Here is a 24,061-nt window from a genome sequence, read left to right on the forward strand (position 1 = left end):
GGTAGAGCCACGTAACTGTGTCTACCAGTGAATTATTAGCTGCGGATTGTAGTAAACGTGATTTAATTTTGAATCCACATTTTGCCTCTGGCCGCCAGCAACAACATCAGCAGCAGCTCAGTCATGGTCGTGCTGTAGCACTTAACGCTCGCTGTCTGGCTCTTTGTCAGCTCTCACATTCTCCAATATTTGTTGTTGGGAATTTTTATTGCTTCATTTCAACGATAAGCGATGCCTCGCGCAGCGCACATTCATTATTCTTTCTTTTGGGGCCAAATTGTCTTTTGTGGCTTTCTGGCTGCCATCCACATATGCCCCGAGTGAGTTCACGCACACTTACGCTTAAAAGTAGATTCTACTGCGAACCGCAAACTCTTAGCTGTCGACTGTGCCGTGGTTCATAATGTGTGTCTACACATACATGCAAACGCTCATGTGCATACTTGTATGTGTGCTGCTGCGGTTATGAAGCTATGCCGGCGGATATTAGCGAGAGTCCTTGACTTTGCTTTTGTGCGGAGAAACAGTTCGTCACGCCTCACACACACATACATAAATGCATTTGTATGAGCAGGCATGTGTGTGTTAGCGCACGTTTTCTGAAGTCTCATGTTTTCATTGTGGCGAGTCGCACACGGATTTGAGGATATCACAAGCATCTGTCTGCTCATCGATTATCTAACTTGTAAAGAAATAGTAGACGCTGGCCAAAAGCGAAAGCGGAAAACTAAATTTTATTTGTGCCACGTCCAGGTCTGAAGCGGTTGATACGCGTTGAACCGGTATGTTAAAGCGGAAGTTGAAATATACAATCTGTACAGTAATCAAAGGGCATTAATTTCAGATTTGACATGTGTGTAAAATTATACCCTGATAACACTACAACAATTACCGCTTGTTATTTACTCTTATATGTGTATGTGTGTATGTGCCTTTTGAGGAGGATTTCAGCAAATTTTCTCACTGTGCAATATTTTTGTAGTTTAAATGCCATACATACCTGCAAAGAGAAGAAGAAAAAAATTAAAATTTTAGATTACAAAAAAAATAATAATTATAGTACATGTTATTAAAAATATGTATGAATAAATAAAAAATCAAAGTCAGTCTTTTATAAGCGCGTAAAAAATAAATTTTTAATGAATCTAATTGTTAATATCATTGAGTGACAGCTCGTCGATTGCAGGTATACGTTCAATAATGGAGACTCACACATTTTGTGTGGATACTGACATGATAAATTTTTCTAAACATACACTAGCGCAACTTCTTGACGTTCGTTTGCGGAAGTGCTTATTGTGAGACTACAGATGTAATTTTTATCATATTCAAAGCTAAATTTAATATCCTTGAATAGAGTTAATATCTCCACCGATTTCACTATTTCTAATTTAAAAAAATATTTTTTACAAGCAAATGCTAAAGCAAAAGGTATGACCTCACCTTCGTAAAGCTTTCGCAAAATTAGAGCTCAATCAGGTTTGCGTTGAGAAAAATTGTATATATTGGGTAGTCGAAATAGTCTTTTCGTATTTTGTCAATAGATGTCGTTACAGTCGTATATCTCCAGTGCTACCAATCACATAATGTCACACCATATAATATTGGAAAGGTGAGATTTTAAGCTTAATTTAACCAAAAAAAAAATAAGTTCGGGGAAGTTGGAAAAAAGTTAAAGCTGTTCAAAAATGAGTGAACATTATGAAGAAATTAGATATAAGTATTTTGAAATTTTTGTATAAAAAATGGGAGAATGCTACGCAGTCCACCAATGAAATTTGTGTAGTTCACTGAGACGGTGCTGTATAAGTTTGTGTAGCACAACAATGGTTCGCTCGCTTCCGTTCTGGAAATTTCGATTTGCACTGATAGAATAATAAATCTAGCGGAAAAATGGCAAAAAGTGGTGGACCAAAATAGTACATATTTGTTTATTTATTTATTATTTTACATATAAAAAAATATATTTATTATTATAAATTAAAAAAAAAAAAATAACTTGAAATTTGATTAATAAAAAATAAGAGACTTTTTTGACTACACAATATGTTTTAATCTAGTCAGTGAGGAGGTTTGTGATATTTTTCTTACTTATTCCTAAACATTTTTACTCTTTCGTATACTCAAGCCTACAAAAAATAAAGAGCTTTAATAACATTACAATTTACTTCGTTGAGTTTTTGTTGCTGTTACAGCAACAAACCTTATAAAAACATTTATTTTCTTTTAATATCCAGTAATGCTTATGTTTAAGTAAACCAAAAGCCTTTTGTCACTCAATTCGTTTTTTCAAAGCCGAAAGATAATCAAATTTAATGTGGATTAATACACAGCCAAATAAAATGTTTTTGTTGTTCCAATAAAACGTCTTTATAAATATTCATGAGCGCGTACATATGCTGCCGTGCCGCTGGGAGCGTGATAATCATTAGATTAGAATTAATGATACACTTTCATTTTAAAACATGATTTCGCAATTCATTGCCATGTTCCACCACACAAAACGCCCATTTGGCATGCCAACCTTTTCTCATCTGCTAAAATCGGCAAAAAATAACATGCCAAGACCCAAACTAAGCTCACTCATAAAAAAGCATATGTGGGTGTGTGGACGTGTGCGTTCGTATGTTGCCCAACCATCAAATAGGCAATTTTGTGCTGTGACATGCAAATGGCAAATAAAAAGTAAAGGAAATGTGCGAAAATGCCAACGAAGCGGTAAAATGTGGAGCGTAAGTGCAAGCACACGGATACGCACAGAGCAGCTTGCAGAAGAATCGCTGTCCTTTCGTCGGTGTGAATGTGTCTATCGGTGCCGCACATGTGTGTGTGTGTGTCCCGGAAAGTGTAAGTTTAAAAGAGAGTGAGTGACAAGATTTTGCTGCCAGCAGCGTTTCCTCTATGGCACGTGTTCAAATTTACCAACACAAACAAACAGTATGTGTGTACCAATGCGAGCAGTTCGTGCTCTATGTGTTGGTTTGAGTGCGTCTGTTTGTGTGTGTGACAGTAATAATATTGCTGAATTAAGTACTCAACGTCCTCAAAACATTTCGTGTTTATTTGGCATTGTGGTTGACCCGACAGCATTTTCGAAATACCGTTTCCTTGTGGGGCCATTTGCTGTCACCGCCTTTAATTGACATTAATTCTCATAGAGTTAGCTCTGATTGAGATTTCGTTAACAGCTTACAGATGGAGTAGAAATGTTCATTAGAGCGGGTCGATTTCGATTTTTTTCCATAAAGTCGCGTAAGCGCGTATGTTCTGCGGATCATTCTAACTTTACCTAAGAGACTGTGAGTCTAAGATCCTAAATCGTTGACTCGAAACCGGTTTTAGACCCATAGTCTCTTTGGCAAAATTGTTCAGAATGATGTCTTGAACATTTTCCTCATACGCGATTTTTTCGTTTTTTTGGTACCCTGCAAATCAACCCGCTCTAATGTTACTAAGACTTATCTCAAATGCAATTTTTTAATTCAAAATTTTCTAAAGTTGGCAACTCTCAACAGGAATCCCCTTTAATTTTTCTTTTTAGTTTGATGACCATATTTTAATAATCCGTCTGCCTTGCCTTATTAATATTGTTAAAAAAGTATAAGATAGTATAAAAGGTAGAAACAATTTTATTTTTTTTTGTCTATAAATTCTGTCGATCTATCTCTTCAGGTGAATAACCGTATTGTAGTGTTTAATTTTGTTTTAAATTTTTTGGTAACAATTTTGAAACAGATTACAAGCGTTTAGCGCGTTTTGTATTGAATCTTCTGAGGATTAGTACGAGCAAGTAAACTCTTTCCGATGACTGTTTCAAAATTGCCTAACAAGTGAGACAAATGACAATGGCCACAAATTATCTTCAGCGGAAAGTATCTCAGTAACGGCAGGAGAAGAGCCAGCCAAAGCCGTCAAGCAAATTGAAATGAATAAATTGCTCATTTACTTTAGGCCGGGTTCAGTGAACTTGAGTAAAGAGTAGAATAAAAATGAAAATGTGGAGAGGGAGTAATAAGCAGCGAATAAATATGGTGTCCAACGCACATCTTCACTAATAAAAACCGTTAAAAAGAGCAGTGAAATGGAAACAAGTAAAGCAGCGAGTTCAAAGAGTGGGTGGAGAGCCCGGGGTTGTATAAAATATCCGCAAAAATAATTCGAAGAAATTTGTTTTATGTAACGACTTGTCATTTATATTCGCCTGTCTTTGCGTTTTTCGCGCTCTTGCCGATTCGCTATAGAGAGCAATGAAATGTACACGGGAGGAGGCGTTTGGCTGGCAGTTTTGGTTGGCAGTTGCAGCTATTACTCACAATGTGTAGCCCATTATCGGTTTGTGGAGGCAGACACAGACTCGCGAGGACTCGTCCAACTGCAGAAGCATATTGTGGAGCTTTACTGCTAATCCCGCTATCATTGTTGTAAGCAACTGGTAATGACAGTTAGACGCGTGGCAGTCGGTGCTCACAAATCTTATGTTTTATACTTGAAGTCAATTGTTCTTTTAGATTTTTGTTTAAAATTTTAGTTTAAATTTTGCTGTGTTTTTTCTTTAAATGACCGCAATTTTTTTGTGGCAACAGAAATAACTTCACTGTCGAGGAGAAGTGGTTAACTTTAAGTCGATGTACTACTTGTATATTTGTGGCCACAACCGCCTTAAATTGAAAATGATTGAATGACGCTAAAGACATTTCATCGACAAACTTCAAACGTTGAAAGTTTCAGCGGCTTCTGGGATGAATCTATAGAAAATACTAGTAAAAGCTTATCTTAGAGTCAAGTCTATATATGTGTGTATGCGGGATTTGATGTTAGCTACCACACGACATAAGTACAGTTACAAAGTTCATTGAACTGGTCGTAACAACAACAACAATAATAAAGTTGGAAAAGTTCGAACCGCATCTAATTTTATTTGAATGGCTTTGTGGCGCCTAAGCGATTTTTTGATTCACTTTTGAACTGTGACCGAATGCGCACAGTGACCGCAAATGACGTAAAAGCCTAACACCAGGGTTATCATTTATATACATATATCTGAGCAGAAGGGATTATTATATTCGATTATGGAAGTTTTCTAAGCTTTAATAGTAGAACTAATAAGAATAGAATAGTTGAACTGATGAAGAAAGCTCAGTATAAAAAAAATAATGTTGTAGGGCCTATTCAGTGCTTGCCGAAAAGTGGACCTCCATTCTCAAAGATATTTAAAAATACAATTCTTAGTAGCAATCCAATACTCTTGAGAAGTAATATATATGTACAAAATGTGTAGCTCGGAAATGCGAAACATAGACTTATGGACATGGCTTTGGTGAGGTAATTCATAACTTTTGACCTATGTGAAAAATATCAGAACGGCGTCCCTCTGCTCGTTTCATTTGGCTTAGTTGAATAGATTGACCACCATGGCAATTTAATTGGTATCGGGGCAATATTTTGTATACATTTTAATTTGATCTGAGATAGCGACCATCCAATAATGAATAGAAACTAAAAAAAAATAAAATAAAGATAATATATCTGGGAATACTAATTGAGGTCTCTCAATGGAAGTCCAAATCTGTATACCTGAAGCATATGAGAAAGAAAAATATGATCATTGGTCTTATTCTTCTAATCCGTCTTCGCTAATTTCGCATGCAACTATTTTTGGTTAATTTATTTTTTTATAACATTAAATTGGATATGACCCCCCAAAATATATTGGTTAGTTGAAAAAATCTTTTCGTATTTTGTCAATAGTTGTCGTTGCTTTCGTATATAATATAATGATGGAAAGGTGAGATTTTAAGCTTCATTTAACCAAAACAAAAAAATTTAGGGAAGTTGAAAAAAAGTTACAGCTGTTCAAAAATAAGTGAAAATAATGAAGAAATTCGCTATATTTTGAAATTTTTGTATAAAAAAGGGAAGAATGCCACGCAAGCCACCAATGAAAAGTTTGAAGTTTACGGAGACGATGCTGTGTCAGTTCGTGTAGCTCAACAAAGGTTCGCCCGCTTCCGTTCTGGAAATTTCGAAGTTTCGAAAATCACTGATAACTAATGTCTCTAGCGGAAAAATGGCAAAAAGTGGTCGACCAAAATGGAACATATTTGTTTATTTATTAATTATAAATGTAAAAAAAGTTGAAGAGGAAGTACGAAAAGACTTTTTCGACTACCCAATTTTGACACATATGATACTCCACGTTCAGCTACTTAGCTTCTCTATTATTTATTTCTTATTTCTAAAAGTGTGTTACATAAATTTAGTTTGACCTCAAGTGCTCTCTGTGATTCTCTGGAATACTTTCAATTATCTATTTATAGATTACAGTTTTATAAGTAATCCTTCGCTTATTCCAAAGAACGTTTGCTGTGGATTCAGGCTGTTATCCACTGAAAGAATTTCTCATTATTTTTGTTTGCTTAATACATCTATGTACATATACATACATATTTTCGCATGTGTGTTTATGTGAGCTGCTCTTGTCGCTGCTTCTGCCACAATAAACAAGATAACCAATTATGCCACGTGTGTGCTAATTGCAGACGACAGTTCCCGCCAACGAGACAGCCTCCCAGCAGCCAGCAGCACTTGAGAACAAAAATGTAAACAAAAACAAAAAAGTGGAGGAAATGTCGCCTCCGTCAGCAGAGAAATTAGGAATTCAGCACACATTGGCCACCATGGCAACTGGTTTGCTTGCCGGCCGGGAACACACACACACACACAGCACATTTATGCAGAAGCAGTGTGGTGGGGGCAAAACATGGGCAACAACCTACAAAATCACTTGCTGTCATGTCTCGCCTCATCAACAGCATTACCAGCAGTAATCAGAACAACAGCAACAGCAGGAAGAACATCCGCAACTTCCAAATTGTTGCAAACCGTTAACACATTCATTGTACTGCTGCTCATTGACGCTTTTCGCGGAATTACTTTTTACTTACTTACGTGTGTGTATATACATATGTATTTTAAATGCGTTTCGCCACACATTTCTGGCGAATTCCTGAGTACAAATAACAACCTCGTTTTCGGCTGAAATGTGTCCCGCAGCGTGTCCAGCTGCCACGCGCCTCATCACTCACTCGACTGACAATTATGTCGAGGCGCAGGCATCCAAATGATTTGATTTTTGAGAATTTTTATGATATTGGTTTGCTTAAAATATGATAACGAACTTGCGGCCCCTTAACAATGAAAGGCCTGCGAAAGCTCCACTACAGGCATGTCTGTGTACGTGTTTGCGCGTATGTACATGTCGTTCAATGCCCTGGCAATTTCACTTTGATGACATAATTTAAAGTGGAAAAGTGCAATTTCAAGTTTAAATGCGCATTGTGGCCACAGCGGGGGCGATAGCGGGTGCGGTGCGCTGTGCAGCTTGGTCGTTCCATTATAAAAGTAGTTAAAAGCGTCTCGACGCAATTTGAGTAAAAAGAGCAAAAATATTAAACGAGCAGCAACCGAAGGCGATGTTATAATAGAAATGTCATTGGCTATTTGGATATTTCTTAACGTGGACAACGTGGCGTATGAGCGACACCGAGGTCGAAAGCATGAACTTTTAACTTCACAGAGACATAGGTTAAGCGCCAGTGGCACAGTAAGAACTGTTTTGATTCGAAAAGTTTCCCACATTTATCTATAATGATTTGCCCTAAGGGACACATCTCTATACACAGTGAAGTGTGTTCATTCTTTATCTTAAGTTTCTCACTATTTTATGAACTATTGCGTAGAATGTATTTAGAATCGAACGAAATATAATCTTAAACTCGATTAAATATAAAAACAAAGCAAAAAGTTTAGAAGTTGTGACTCTAGAGTACAAAAATGTAACTAAGCCGTGGTGGGTATCAATAATGAAGCTGCTGATTTTGAAGGTATCGCTGAAGTTGCTAAAATTCGAATTTACTTCGCATTTAGACTCAGGTGGAATTCGACACTTCTTAAATGACAGTCAGGTCATTAGTCGGCACAGTGTCATAATGAAAATCAAATTGAGTAAGGCTAGTAAATAAGTGTGTGTACTCTTCCAGGTATTAAAATGGGTTTGATTGCGAGAAACTAATTACATTATACTTTAGTGTACAAGGTTGTTCAATAAGTTTTGTCGTTTGATAAGAAAAACACAATTGTATGATTCAAAATACACTTTATTATTCAGTATAATCTCCCTGGTCATTAATGCACTTGCTCCATCGATCCTCCAATCTGTGGATCGCAACCCTGAAGTGAGGATCCCGAAGGTCTGCAAAATACGCTTCAACAGCCGTTATGACCTCTTCATTTCATGAAAAACGCTCGCAATGCATGAATTTTTTGAGTTCTGGATACAAATGGAATCGTCTTCAAAGCTTGTACGACCACGTTCAAGTTCAGCAACCCATCTTCCTACTGTTCTAATTGTAGGTGAACAGTCATTGTACACTTTTAACATTCTTTCGTGGTGCGACACCTTCCAAAAATAAGAATTTCATCACTGCACGAATTGAATTTTTTCCATTGTAAAAAAATACTGTGGCACGGCGACACTAAATGGCTTGTAAACAAATAATTAATGAGGCGTAGCAACGCCCTATTTTACCGAACGACAAACTTATTCAACAACCTGGTATAAACAATCTGGCAATTAGATCTTTAAGATAATATAATACTTTGTACTTAAAAAGACGTACCTTCTAAGTACTTGGTCTTCATTTTCGCCTTATATTATTTTACTTAAAAAAGTTTAAAATTATAAAATAATTTTAGTAATGCTAAATTATAACATCCGAACAGCTGTATGGTGATTTAAAGTGCCACATATGTATACACATATCGGGTTAAGGTCTGAGCTAATCAAAACTGTTATTCTTAAGCCTTAGTACCATACCAAAATACATCTACGAAGATGCTTTTTTAGATTTTAATCACACCAAAGTATAGGTGACCTAATAATGTTGGTCCAAAAGGGCAAACCCTGTGGTACAAACCTTTATAATTTCTATTATAACCCTTAAACTAACAGTACCAACTTGCCTACTTTATTTGTAGAACTAATGCCCTAATCCCGCCTTTGTGGCACAAAAACAAAGCATAAAAAGAAATCACAAAAATATGAACACAAACACTCACAATTTATAACGGAACTTATGCAAATGGAAAGCTGGCCTACAAATCAACACAAACACTTTCGCTCAGTGTCAAACGTCAGCATAAGCCAACAAAAAAGTGTTGTGTGTTGTGGCGATAAAAAGGGTCAAGTAGGGTCAGTTTAAAGATATTACAAAATGAAGGGTTTTGGGTAGACGAGTGTAAGTGAAATTTATGCAAATCTTTTTCTCATAATTTACAAAACATTTAGGTTAGACAAAACTTATGCACGTACTAGGGTGAGACAAAAGGACTATCTTAACGACTTGATGGGTAAAAACGAATCTAAATACGCGTATAAAGAGAGAAAAATATTCCTAAGGAATTTTAGCTTAATATTACATGGTGTAATATAAATCGTTAAAATATTCAGTTTCCGATTTAAAAAAACACGAAAGCTTAGCTGCATTGACCGATTCAATTAAGCTTCTAAGAAGAAGTTGCGCTCTATCGCTATTGCTCTATATAGTATAATTTTGCTAATCGCTTATCGGGATTGGTTAATAATGGGACTAAGTCGAAAGTCGTTTCTTTCAGAAACATGGTGATTTTAAGCCTAAATATATTTGTATCAATCAATATCAATTTCTAATTCGGTCGAAAGGTAGTATATTAAAACAATAAACAAACAAAAACTTCAAGTTGTCAGCCAACAAACTGAATAATAAACAAGAAGTTAAGAGCATTACATACCCGTCTCGACAAGCGCCCGTCATGGCGAGAGCCTTGTAGCGTGCCTGCTCGTCGGTCGGCAGCACAATGTCCACAGATCGCGAACGGGTCGCATTTATATTCGGCACGGTGAGAAAACAGCCATCCTCGCTGGGCTGCAGCTCCTCCGTTTTGCCCGCCGATGACATTTTCGAAAAGCACGAGTCCACCGAGGCGGCACGGTCGCGCTTCAAATCAGGTACAGTTAGATAAATATCACGTACAACCAGCGCATGTTTAGCTGCTGTCGGCGAGCCACAAGTAGCCACTGTGGACGCCTCATCCACCGAATCCACCGCCTCCACGGACGACTTGACATCCTCGCCCTGCGATACATTCTCCAGCGAATTGCCTGTTGGCTCAACGAAAATCGCTTCTTGTCGTGAGATGGAGCGACGACGTGGACGCATGGCGGTCGGTGAGGGTGGCACTGCTGCAGCATCATCTGCATCCGCTGCGCTCAATCGGCTGCTAAAACCGGGTGGTGGCGGCAATGGCAAATCAAAGATGGGTGAATGAGGCAATAGTTCAAGTGGTGAGATGGGCGGAGGTGGTGGCAATTCCATCATCGGACTGTCGCATACGGACAGCGAAATGGATGGTGAAGGTGGTGGCGAGCCGGGATCGATGGGGAAAGCATACGGAAAGGGCGGGCAGTCGCCGTTTGTGGGCGAAAGTGTAAATGTGATGCCGCAAGGTGTCGTCGGCAAAGGTGGCAGCAACGTATTACCAAAGTGCGGCGAATCATGTTCGGATTCTTCTAGTCCTTCATCTTCCGATGTGGTCACTGAGCTGCCAATGGTATGCCGACGCATTTGACGTGGCAGACGTGCACGTGACTCCTCAATGCTGCTGCCCGTGCTCAAACCACCCAATCTGATGTCCATCTCCAGTGCCGCATCATCGTATTCATATGAACCGCCACCAGTTTCGGTGCCATCGCCAGTGGCGGCATCCTCCTCATCGTCCTCCTCCACCACCTCATCGTCCGCCGTCACACTCACACCATCGATGTCTGTATCGTCGTCAGAACTGCTGTAACCGTATGACAGTGATATCGATTCACGCCGATCACCTGCCATGTAATGTAATGTCTGTTCTGACTTCTGCTGCTTCAAATACTCCTCCAAGTACATACAGTGCACGCACGGTGGTGGCGTTTTCGTAGACGAACTCCGACGCGCCTTGTTACGACGTGGCACTTCCAAGAATGTGCCCGAGTCATCGCTGCCCGCAGAAGCCGCCGCCGAGTCGAAGGAATGTGAGCGTTGCGTGTGCGTGGCTTGCGGCACCTGCAGCAGACCCGTGTCCAGCGAACGTTCTTCCGTCGATGACGAGGACTGCTGCTTGAGCAGGTGAGACGAGACACGTTGCGCCTCTAATTGCATTTCATCAAACGAAGCGGAACGCACCTGTTGGCGGGCGAAAAGCGCGAATAATTACCATTCATTATCCACAAACGCGCGGAGCGAAGGGATTGGAGAGAGAAAAGTGAAAGAGAAAATGTTGAGGTTATTAAATGGCGCACGCTGCTGCTGTTGCACACTTATAATTTGCTTTAATTTACGGCGAGATTGCATGCAAACACTCATACAACCGTACAAGTACAAAAACAAAAACTATAAAAATGTGGACTTAGCTGCGTGCTGCGCTTAAAATAGAAACAAAAGCGAAATAAAAGAATTCTAAACACATTTTGAAATCTAGAACGGATATGCAGGCCGGTGATTGGGGGGTGTGGTGCAGGCGGTGTGTTTGGACATGCAATTAGATATGAGCGTGTGATGTGTGTAAAGAACATGTTAAAACGCAACATGCAAGGCTGGCAATTGGAACGGAAGTGGTCAACGGTTCTTGCTGGCAATTATTGCTGAGATAAGCACTCGCAAAGAGTGGGCGAACCAAATACTATGGAACTTGGAGTGGATGGCATGGACTATGTTAAATCAATTCAAAGGTTTTTAAATTTATTGTTGTTTTCTTTGTTCTTCTTTTCAATATTGAAATTAAATAACATTATTTTTTATATTTGCATTTTTTTTTAATTTTTTTTATTTTTACCTAATTCCATAATTCATTACCTGCAAACGTAATATGTACCTTTCAATTACTGTAAAAGGACAAAATCAACATACTCAGCAGACCAACCCATTGCCCCTTCCGACATAAAAATAAATATTTTAAATAATTCATAAGCCAATATGTGCTCGCATCCGTTTGTATGTGTGTGTGTGGTCGGAGGTGTAGGCGTCGGTTTAAGCGGATTAACACTGAAAAGTGTCCAAAATGAGTGACAGACAAAGTTTTTATTGTTTTTGGTTTTTGTTAGTACCGTCACAAACAACTGTCCACGGGCTACAACAACCACACAAATATTTATTTATTGCACATAAGAGCATTTGTAGTTGTGTGTGTGTGTGTGGTCGCTGTGTTTGTGTGCTGGCAGGTGCTCCAGTGCAAATATGCTGATCATATGTCAAAAGGGATTTACATGTGAAATTTATGATTATTACGACAGCAGTCCGTTAACGGCATTGTTTTTGCCGCCACCCTGCTGGTTGTCGGCATCGGCATCGTGCTACTTTTCGGTTTTGATTATACTCGTTACTTGTTTCACTTTTGCACGAATATCCGCCAATTTTCACACACATTACGCCTAAAAGTATGCAAATATGTATTTATAAAAGAGATTTACATGCAACACGTGCCGTTCCAATAGCGTGCCCGTATGTATGAATGTATGTGGCGGGGTGTGCAATGTGGCCTGTCACCCGGTCGAATGGCAAATACACCAGTATTGGAGTTCACACGTATGTACATACATGCACACATGCATATATTTGTACATCGAGGATGTTGTAGTGGCAGAAGTATAATTTTCATAACAGTTGTTATAATTTCTGTTGTGTTTTTCACAATCACTATGTGATTTGCCGTTATTGTGCTCATATTAGTGCTTGCACATTTTTATGTCCTTGCGAATTACTTTCCACATAGTCATCGTGTCCGGAGACACGAATTACGCATAAAAAGTTGTGGAAAATGTTAATAAAGAGCTAGGTTGAGCTCATGTTTTCGATCTGATGGCATGAATCCAACAAATTTAACGTGAGCTCAGTAAATTCGGTGCCATAACACCCCGGACAACTGGTTAGCTTAAAAAGGGTGTATACCCCGGCTTAAGAAAAGGCACTTGGGCGGAATGCCTTTAAGTAACACACCTTTCTGGGGTTGCCTCTCCGTAAGCTCTGAGATTAGATATTTATATACTCAAATGTTAATGCTCTCAAGATACTGCGCGGAACTGGAAAGTCGTGCACAAGACTCGTACTCAGCGAAGATTTCTGCTGATGATATCTTGATAGCCTTCTAAGTGTGTAAGTTGATTCTTATATAGAATTATGGCATAACCGGATTTTACCACAAATTAGAATTTAGAAGGAGCGCAAAAAATATGTTACCACTTCCCTATAAGATTATGTACAGACTGTGCCTTATAATCTTTGCTATTGGAATATCTATGAAAAAATATGAAACTGCGAGCAATGATTTGCGACGATTTTCGTGGAAATTCGGGTCTCGCCACCGGGACACTTTTGATATCATCATGTTGTGTCTAAACATATTTTTTTTTGCCCTTATTAAACCACCAATCACTGAGAAAATACTCAACTTTTGTAGAGTAGAAGCATCCTAAAGGCCGTATTTAACAGTGACTTACCAGGTTGTTCAATAAGTTTTCTCGTTCGATAAGAAAAGGCATTGCTACTAGCCCAAAATTTCTTTTGGTTTTGTTGGTACACTCTTCATATGAACGTAAGTGACGTTCAATTAGTTCAATCTGTCAATTTATTCTTCGCTTACAAGCCATTTGGTGTCGGCGTGTCACAGTATTTTTTACAATGGAAAAATGAATATTGTGCAGTGATTCTTATTTTTGGAAGGTGTAGCACCAACAAAAATTCATGAACAAATGTTAAAAGTGTGTAATGATTGTTCGCCTACAATTAAAACAGTAGAAAAATGTGTTGCTGAATTTAAAAGTGGTCGTACAAGCCTTGAAGACGATCCACGACGTGAAGGACGTCCAAAAAGCGCATCAACACCAGAAATTATAGCCAAAATATATAGAATATGGTTTGGAAGATCGTCGATTGACTATTAAGCATATTTTAATTGAATTTTGGGTTTTAGAAAGTGTGTGTGCCGCTTTCGCTAACAATGGAACAAAAATACATTCGAATGCGACTTTCGCAGTAATATTTAGAGCGTTTTAAAAAGGATAAAGTGGATTTTGTGCATCGATTTGTCACTATGAATGAGACTTGGGTCTATCACCATGATCCTGAATCAAAACAAGAAGCTAAAGAGTGGTGCGAACTTCGTTGTTCGGCTTCGAATAGAGTTCGTGTCCGGAAATCGGCCAAAAAGGCTATGGCATCCGTTTTTTGGGATGGGAGAGGAATTTTGTTTGTGGATTACTTGCCAACTGGTAAAACAATTAATTCTGAATATTATTGTCACAAGAGCATTTTGACAATGCCTAAAATGCATAATTAAAGTTCGAATTGTTGGGGCATCCACCATATTCACTAGATTTGGTCCCCAGCGACTTCCATTTGTTTCCAGAACTCAAAAAATTTATGCGTGAAAAGCGTGCTGATTAAGCGCATTTTGCAGACCTTCCGGATTCTCACTTCAGGGATGGGATCCACAGATTGGAAGATCGTTTGAGCAAGTGTATTACTGTTCAGCAAGATTATACTGAATAATATAGAATATTTTGAATCATAAAATTGTGTTTTTCTTGTCAAACGACAAAACTTATTGAATAACCTGGTAATATTGATGAATTTGTGTACTGGTTAAAGTTTATATGAATTCATTCAACTGGAACAATTTAAATAATATTAACTTTATTTAGTGATAGTTTTTAAATATTGCCATGCAACATCAAGAAATATTGTGCCGTTAACAAAAAATAAAAAAGCTTAAATATTTCAAAGCGGCATGCTTCGCTCGCGCAACTTTTCGCTAGTAAGAACATAAAAATAAAGCAACAACAGCAACAAAATCAAGTACAACAATTTTAAGGAAAGTAAAAATTGCTCAAATTATCATCCACAAGGGGTTCGCACCTGTTTCGGCACCTCGAGACTGTTTTGGGTCTTCATCTCGGCGCCGGTGGGGGTGCGCGAGCGCGTGAAAGTCGTACGCAGACGCTGCATTTTGCCGTAACTTCCTCTGCACAAGTGTTAATTACGCCTTGCTGCTGCTTTGTGCTCTTCGCCACGCTATTTGTGTCTTAATTTTTGGCTCGTTTAATTGCAGGCTCTCTTTGAGTGCCGGCTGTGCTTGTTATCCGCCCTCCTCTGCCTGCTTCACTGGTTTGATTTTCTGTTTTATATCTATTTATTGCTGTAATTTACGGTATCCTATCTGTTATTCGTTTCTCTGTTGGTTGCTTTGAGCTGTCAATAACAACACTTTAACTGTTATTCAAGACTAGTTGGTATTTATGTTTTTTGGGCGGATGTTGATGGGCACTACGTGTCCTTAATGTAAATTTCTGGTTTCTGCTTTTTTTGGCTCTTCGGCGATATTGCTTTTGTTGTTCTTCTACTTCTTGTTGTTGCTGTGAGCGCATCTTGTAATTAGTCACACCGTTGTTATTGCAGTTACAACTTGTGTTGTTGTTGTTGTGGTCGTTGTGGTCGTTGTTGATATCGCTTTGATTACCGCTATTAACGCTGACAGCTACAGTTTCCCTTGATTTGCCGTAAGTAAGTAACGGTTCATTAGCTTCGATTTTGCTAAAGACTCGGCGCTCGTACCGCTGCGGCGCACAAATTGCCGGCAAGGCCCAACGATAAGCGGCAATTAAATAGGCAACACATGTGCTAAGAACATCATTTTGCTTTTGCTGAGCGAAATTAACAGCTGCCGCTCTGGCGTCTTCAAATCCCATTTTCGTTATAACGACTCACTGTGGATTTGCACTTCGATTACTTTCCTTTCGGCAGTTCTTCTTTGAAGTCATTGGTGATTGCAATGCCGGCAACACTGACCGTTGTTGTTGTGATTGTATTGCTTTTTGTTGGTATGCGCTGGCGTGTGGACGATTGTTGGTCTTTGCATTGATGCCTTAGCCTGCGAATAACGGTGTTTCCGGCGTCTTTCGGGTATATTTAGTGGTAAATCGTTGTTTTTACTGTTTGTTGTTGGCCCGTTTATCGCGCGATTTGTTATTTGTTGCCTTTGGTTTGATTGTCTTCACGTCATTTATACACAGCGGCAAAGCGAAAACGAAGCAGCTGTGAGAAACACGAAGTTAAAGTAATTGCTGTAAAGTTTTTGAGAAGAAAATCGAACGGCAAAGAAAGGGAAGAGAAAGAGAAATTTTAAATGAGCGTCATTTATGAAATTTTATTTTTCTTAAATGTTTTTTTTGCCAACTTCAAATGTTGCTTGGCCGTGTGCAAGTGAAACAATTTAAGGCGCTTAAAAGTCTTCAAAATTTCACTTTCGATTTTCATTTAAATACTTATACATTTAAATTTCATTTAGTTTTTGAGACACACGAAAATATTTACTGAAAATTTCACGCGCTTTGTTTATTTAACATCTTCAATGGGGTTCAAATAAAGTTAAACTTCATTCACTTAAACTCAATTGCATAGATAAGAAGCAAAAATACACTTGCATTCAAGATGAAGGAAATATTACATTACAATATCCTTGGAATCAAAACCCTCTCCATCTGATCAATCAGTGTGTCTAGGCAGTTGTTTGCTTACTACTTTCTTGTCTGGCGATTTTGCTCTTGAAAAAAAAAAAAAAATGTTTTGGGTAATATTTTGGTTATGTTTTGGCCAAGACAAAAATGTTTTGGATGATGTTTTGAGTAATGTCTTCAAAAATGTTTTTGCTAATGTTTTTGGTAGTGTTTTGGGTAATGTTTTAAGGTAATGTTTTTGGTAGTGTTTTGGGTAATGTTTCAGGTATGAGACTTGTCAATGCTAAACTCGAGTAGAGACTTATAATACGTAAGTATGGAAAACTGGATTAAGTGTTGGCACGTTTTTATTGGCTCAAAAGAAGCATATTTGAAAGGCCATAATAAATATTTATAATAAAATACGTGAAAAAAATTTTTTTTCCCAATCCGGGTCGAGTTTTAGCAAATTATATATGTACGTACTGAACATGTATACTTATTTTAGAGGGAGCCTGCTGTAGAAGCTTAAAGAAATCGATTTTTTTTTGCTTAAATTTCTTTAAAAATTATCTAAGAATATGTACTTAAAGTTATAAATGGGAATTCGAAATATTTTTGAAGCTAAAAGAGAAATAGTGACCAAGCGTCTAGCAGATATATGAGCGCTTGGGCAAAAAGCGAAAACTTTGACAAACGCGCGTCGGTTTTTCATTTTTATGATTTCTCTTAATTGGCGGGCAGGATAGAAAAAAAAACTAAACGTCGTATGGAAATGGGACAAATTTTATTATCTTTGGCATTAAATTACCTTCTATTTAAACAAAAAAAACTAAGAAAAGTCAAGTTTGAACATACTTTTTTAAAATTTTACACTTTTTTGTGAAATTTTTTTAGTTTAACTAGAAAATAAATTATTAAAAACTATGAATCCCTTTGAGTTTGTTTTTTTTCGATAGAAATTGCTACCTGCATCCTGCCCGCCGTCCGACAAATGCACGTGCGAGATGCATCTGGCAATTGCTGCCCAAAGTTAGAATATCAAAGATTTCGTATCCAAAAAATGTTTAAATGATGTTCAAATATACAACTATAAGCCCTAGAAATTTCGCTTTAATCAATTATTTCTTTCCCTCCCAAAAAAAACTCAAAAAATCGATTCTTTGAAGCTTTAAAGCAGGCTCCCCCCTTAAGGGAAGAATCAAATATGATGCAATATTTAATATTTTCTTTCCAAAAGAGGCGAATATTTTAAATATAAAATTTAATTTTTAGCTACTAGTTTTGTTTTTGTAAACAACAGACATGCAGACGTTTGAAACGATTGTAATACATAATGTTATACAAATGTGTTGAAATTATGAGTTAGGAAAGTTATTAGTAGCTATGAAATTTCTATTTCCTTTTAAATTACATCAAAGAAAAGCTTTGTTTTACGTAAAATATCAGACAGCACAATAGATTTGAGTGTAATATTTTTAAAAATAATTACGCGATTCTCCGAATCTAAATTCAAAAAATAAGGATTTTCTGTGAAAATAGACAACTGAAAATTATTTGTGAAAATAAGAATCGACCACACATAATATGATATGAGCATAAATCTTTATCTCCAAACACACACACACACACACACATTCATATTCATTTCGATCAATTCTACATTCTTTACCTTGGTCTATTATTTCGAACATGCATGAATGCATGTGTATGCGTGTGTATGCATGTGGGCGAGTGTATTACCGATGTGTACAATTTCCGATGATTTGCTGTTAGTTGGCCGTTGGAGCTACAAGTCAATTTCATATTTTGAGTGTGCTGTGTAAATATTGAAGCACACACACTCACACATCTTAACACACACTTAAGCACACATTTCGAATGATTCATTACTTTTATAGTTGGATGTATTGCCTTGATTTATCAACTGACTTTGCATATTGGAAAATGTCGGAAAATTCAGCTGAAATATTACTTCTATTATTATTGTTATTGCTGTTTTTGTTGCAATATTCGTGTTGCGCCGTTAGAACTACAGCTAGCGGTAAGCTTTAAGAGTTCAAAAGCGCATAATGAACGCTTAATAATTCATGTTCACATTTATTATTCAATAATTCGCTGCGAATGCGAAGTTGCAGGGAAAAAATTTCAAATCAAAAAGATCTTTGAAAAAGTTTGTATTGCATTTAGGAGTCTCTTATAACTTGAAAATATTATGCAGGAATTTAAATAAAATATAAAAGGATTTGTATGTATGTAGAAGAGAATATTCTTGCGAACTAAGAGTTCCGTAAAATAAAACAACTTGCTAAGACAGTTGTACACAGACGTCTGTAAACAAGTAAGTTTTGCCATTTCATCATGAACTTTAAGAGTGCTATTCGTGAATTGGGCTGAGCAACAATTTGAAAATGATCTGGATTTTCATCGAAAAATCATATTCAGCGATGATGCTCATTTCTGGCTGAATGGCTTTGTCAATAAGCAAAATATTGGCCATGAGTCACCATTGCATCCTGAAAAAATTACGTTTGGATGCGGTTTATGGGCCAGCGGGGTCATTGGACCGTACTTCTTCCGTGATGATTAAGACTGGTACGTTACTGTGCATGGGAATCGCTACCGCTCAATGATAACCGAATATTTTTGTCCCGAATTGGATGATATAGACTTGGACAATATGTGGTTCCAATAGAACGGCGCCACAATAAACACAGCAAATGTCGCAATCGATTTATTGAAAACCAGGTTTGGTGAACGTGTTATCTTACGAAATGGCCCAGTTAATTGGCCGCCACGGTCGTGCGATTTGACGCCGTTAGACTATTTCCTGTGGGGCTACGTCAAGTCTATGATCTATGACAATAAACCAGCAACGATTGAAGAACTTTGTACGAGTATCGAAAGTGAAATTGCAGCAGTATTGGCCGATTTATGCTTGAAAACCGTCGAAAATTGGGTTCAGCTTCTGGACTTCTACAAGCGTGTCTGTGGTGGCCATGATATTGCAAATTGTTTTTGTTTTATTTACAAAAAAATTTGTAGCGCTCTTATTGAAAAATCCGTGACTTTTAACAAAAATCATCAATTGCTATTCTTTGAACTTTAGAAACTCTGAAAACCCGATAAGTCTGGTTGAAACTTTGAAATATTGGCGGTGTTGTCAAATATTATTAGGAAATTTCTAACCGAGTTTTGACTCGCTTAGTGTAAAAATCATCATCATGATCTCCTAGGATTTCGCTTCTCTCTTTATTGTTTTCTACGAGACTTTTATTACTCAAGAGTTCGCTTTCACCTCGGGATATTGCAACAAATATTAAAACTCTATTTTTAATTTTTTTTTTGTATGGATATACATATATATTTCTTTGCATGTATTTGTGTGAAGACAGATTATGTTAACCCCAAAACTACTTGTAAAATTTATTTTTTACACATTTACTGTTATTCCACTACAATAAACACACCTTGCACTCGTATAAATTGCAAAACTTCCTCTTTAAAACACCAACAAAGTGCAACTAGTATTTTTATATGTACATATGTATATACCGTTAGCTTTAAATGATTTTCACGACTCGCTCAGCACGCTGTCGCCGTACACAAGCATGAAACTTCTCGTTTACATGCTTTTAATGTAACTGTATCTCTAGCCAAGGCAAACACGCGGAAAGGCCGAAGGCGTGGGTGGAGGGCGAAGTCGGGGATAGCGCTAGTAAACAGTTGTTAGCTTTCAGGCGCGCGAAAAAGCACACACATACTTACAAGGCGCGGTTCATGCGCCGGCGGGCTTAACTTTAGTTTCGACCGCCTTAACATTCATTCATTTAGTTACTTTTCCACATTTCGAAAAAGCAAACAAAAAAAAACAGCAACAACAAAACGAAATAAAAAAGTTTCAAACTTTTATTTATCCGCCAGTTTTTACCACTTCCTTGCGCATTTACGATGCTTTCCGCTTGAGAGTGCTTGCTACACCCACACACACACATACGCATATGCTTACAGCTACACACCCACACTTATTTTGCGCGGCCAAGCGTGTTGCGCAGCCAGCGGTAGAAAGTAAGAATGAAACGAATTTAAAAGAGTGAAAAACGAATAACGATGAACGAAGAACGCAGAAAGCTACAATGAAATCAAAACCAACATTCGCTGAATGAAACAGAAAACAACAAAAAACTTCACAGAAAACCGCCCGCGCAAAGCTTTCCACTCATTCAAAGCAAAAACAAAAGAAATCTGAAAAACGCAAATAATTAGCGTCGGTGGTGAATAATACACACATACAAACAAACATACGCACAAGTCTGCGGAGCCACGCTTTAAGCATGCTTTCGTTACATTTTTATGTTAATTTGAGTATTTGCTGTGTTCGCACGGAAGTCGGGAAGCCTCAAACGCTTGTAATTGAAATTAAACCTGCATGCTGGATTTCCACACGCTCAGAATGGTCCACAACCGAATTATGTGCCTGCTGGTACGCTACAAGCAGCGCGCCACCAAAATTTCCGCTGACATTTGACGGAATGGAATGAGTCCCAAATCCCGTCGTGTCCAATTTGAAAACACGCAAAGCGCAACATTCGAATGCCTTGAGTTAATTAAAATTCAAAATTCATCCCAATCTCAATTACACAAAGCATTCAACGAGCATCGCCGAGAACGCGATAAGAAAATGAGAAATAAGATGGAAATAAATAAACGATGAAAAGCAGACGACGAGTGTCCCACTAGACTGTGAAATGCAAATATGACAGAGGGCGGGTGGCTGACAGGTTCGCAGACTCGGTGCGCAATCATCAATCATTGTTGGAGAAAACAAAAGTACCGTTTTTTGTTTTTATTTCCACCGACTGAGTATCAAACGAAAGTGATAGCCCGCCCTCGTAGACTCGTGCTGGCTGGGTCTACGAGCATTAGCATTTAATAAATAACCTCACTGCATTTAAATGTGAACAAAGTGTGACTGGGAAATGGAGCCAAAGTCGTCCTCAAGTTGTTAATTGGTCACGTGGTGTTTGCTGTAGTTAAGGATCTTCCTGATTGCATTGTAACCTTCGCGAAAGTAAGCTAAATATACAGGGCTTGTCCGGAAAGTAAGAGGACTGATTTTCTTCCGCCGCAACTGTACTTCGGAGCGTGCTGCACCGGCTGGATTCGGTATACAGAGACGTTTGATATGATCAAGCAGGCTTACCCAGATACTGCTTTAGCAAGAAGTGGTGTGTTTCGGTGGTACCAGGACTTTTCGGAGAGAAGAAGTCGCTGATGAAAATCGTGCTGGGAGACATGCGACTTCGACAAACGCCGACAATGTGACTCGTGTGGATCAAAGGCATCGTCCACCTTGAATCTAGGAGGAACCTAGACAAACCGTCGACGCCAAGTTTTACGTGGAAGTCCTCAAGAGGCTCATACGAAGGGCCAACCGGGTCCACAACAAGACATCGCAGCCGATTGGAAGTCGCACCACGACAACGCCCCGGCTCACATCGTCTTTCTTGTGAACAGCTACCTAACCAAGGCCGGCATCCCAACGTTTCTGCAGCCGCCCTACAGCCCAGATGTGTCCCCCCGGACTTGTTTTTGTTTCCTTGCCTGAAAACACCGATGAAAGACAAACATTTTGAGACGACAGAGGGGATCTAAGCAACGTGCACCTTGGCTCTCAGTGCCAGTACTCTCCGAATAATGTTTCTGTCTCCTAATTTCTTTCGCACTTCGAAAAATGTAGAGAACAGTAGAGACATCATTCCACTACCGCACTTCTATGCTTAAATTTCAGGTTATGGAGGTCTACTTTATCCCAAGTTGTGTCTGTAAAGATGTTAAATCAATGTAAAAAGTATATGAATGTGTGATTCAGCTATTGCCACTTGTGCCACTAACCGAATTTGTAAAGAAAAATACTTTTGAAGGGCTGCTCATTGAAATGGCAAAGTGTAAGAGACTGGTCGAGTGAAAAAGTGCGAGGCTGCTGACTGCTAAGTGATTGCTTTGAGCTGCTTTCGCTTTCGAGGTGAGTGCAAACTATTCACTGTCAACTAGATTACATAATGCTCGCCCCACACACACACATATTCAAACACAAGTGGTGGCTGTTCGATTCGCCTGCCAGTGATTATTGAAAGTTAGAGCACTCAAGCAAGTAGGATGCTGCTTAAGAGTATGCAATGGTCGTCGAATTCAGTTCAAAACTATTGAATGTTGACTTAGCAAATACATATGTATGTAGGTATGTATGTAGACAGCGTTGTGGGTAATTTGTAAAGCTGGAGAGCTCAATTTGGTTTGCTTTCGAATGGCTAGAATTGAGAAGACAATCAAGCCTTGAAATGTGAATTGTTAGATTCATTCTATGTGTTAATATGAGTTAAGTATATTTGATGAAAAAAGGGAACGCAAGACTTGCTTATTTTTTAGAAAATTAAGCAAATCAGGAAATGTTCTACAAGTACATACTTTTGTACATATATGTATAAAGTACAGCTGTATGATGCCTCTCATTCTACTTCCCAAACAAAGTCGATGTAATAATATATTCATGCATATATTTTATATGGTTCCTTAAGCTTTTCCTTCCGTAATTTCATTAAGTAACTTTCTGTCTGTACTGCAATAAAAAATTCTTCCGCACGAGTTCACGCAACAGAAGAAAACTTCATCAAATTTAAGCGGGAGTGTTAGCATATTTCATTCTTTTTAAAAAGTCTACTTCTTGTTGGCGCTCAGACGGCTTCGTAACCCAAATTCTTGACACAGTGACAAAGACTTGAGTATCAAGCGCAACATTTGTGCACACGAGTAATTTATTTACAGTTACATGTACAGTTATATCGGAAGGAAATTGACGACTTACTCCCCAGACGCTACCCAACAAGTGACTATTTGAAAGGATGTAAGTAGGTGCACGAGCAGACTGGTTTCTTGGAATAGCGAAGCAGGCAATTGAAAATTCTGTTTATCCTCGACCCACGACACGACAATCAGGTGCGAATTTATGCAAAGTGGGTTAAAGTAAAAGCCTACGAAACAACATATAAAATGAAAAACTTCCGCGAAAGGAGAAATAAACTTTGAGGAAGGCAAATATCTTATTGAATTCTTTTCGGCTTAATTTTTTTGCTGTGCCAAGTAGCATTGGCAACGAACAAGCAGAAAAGAAGATCAGAGATAAGTTTTACTGAAACTTTTTTTTCGAAAATATATGTAATAAACACTCCTTTATTAATGTAAAGGTGAAACAAAATTTTAAAAAATTTAAAAAAACACATTATATGGGTAGTCGATGAAGTCTTTTCGTATTTTGTCGATAGATATCCTTATCTCCAGTTCTACCAATCACATTGGGTCATACCATATAGTGATGGTAAGGTGAGATTTTAAGCTTCATTTAAACAAAAAAAAAATAAATTCGGGGAAGTTGAAAAAAGTTATAGCTGTTCAAAAATGAGTGAAAATAATAAAGTAATTCGCAATTTTTTGAAATTTTTG

The 24,061-nt window shown here is 38.1% G+C and overlaps 1 protein-coding gene across 4 annotated transcripts in view; it reads right to left on the bottom strand.

Moving 5' to 3' along the window:
* The window catches only part of LOC126760632 (eye-specific diacylglycerol kinase), a 213,050-nt gene that overhangs the window by 53,005 nt on the left and 135,984 nt on the right, over positions 1 to 24,061 (bottom strand). For all 4 annotated transcript variants that reach the window (XM_050476412.1, XM_050476411.1, XM_050476413.1 and 1 more), the window contains exons 3-4: positions 14,985 to 16,189; positions 9,829 to 11,258 (exon numbers count right to left, since the gene is read on the bottom strand). In XM_050476412.1, coding sequence (XP_050332369.1) covers positions 9,829 to 11,258; positions 14,985 to 15,074 — 1,520 coding nt within the window. In that variant the 5' untranslated portion in view covers positions 15,075 to 16,189. The remainder of the gene's footprint in view (positions 1 to 9,828; positions 11,259 to 14,984; positions 16,190 to 24,061) is intronic.

Source organism: Bactrocera neohumeralis, chromosome 5 (genome assembly GCF_024586455.1).
Source record: "Bactrocera neohumeralis isolate Rockhampton chromosome 5, APGP_CSIRO_Bneo_wtdbg2-racon-allhic-juicebox.fasta_v2, whole genome shotgun sequence".
In the NCBI taxonomy this organism is placed as follows: Eukaryota; Metazoa; Arthropoda; class Insecta; order Diptera; family Tephritidae; genus Bactrocera; species Bactrocera neohumeralis.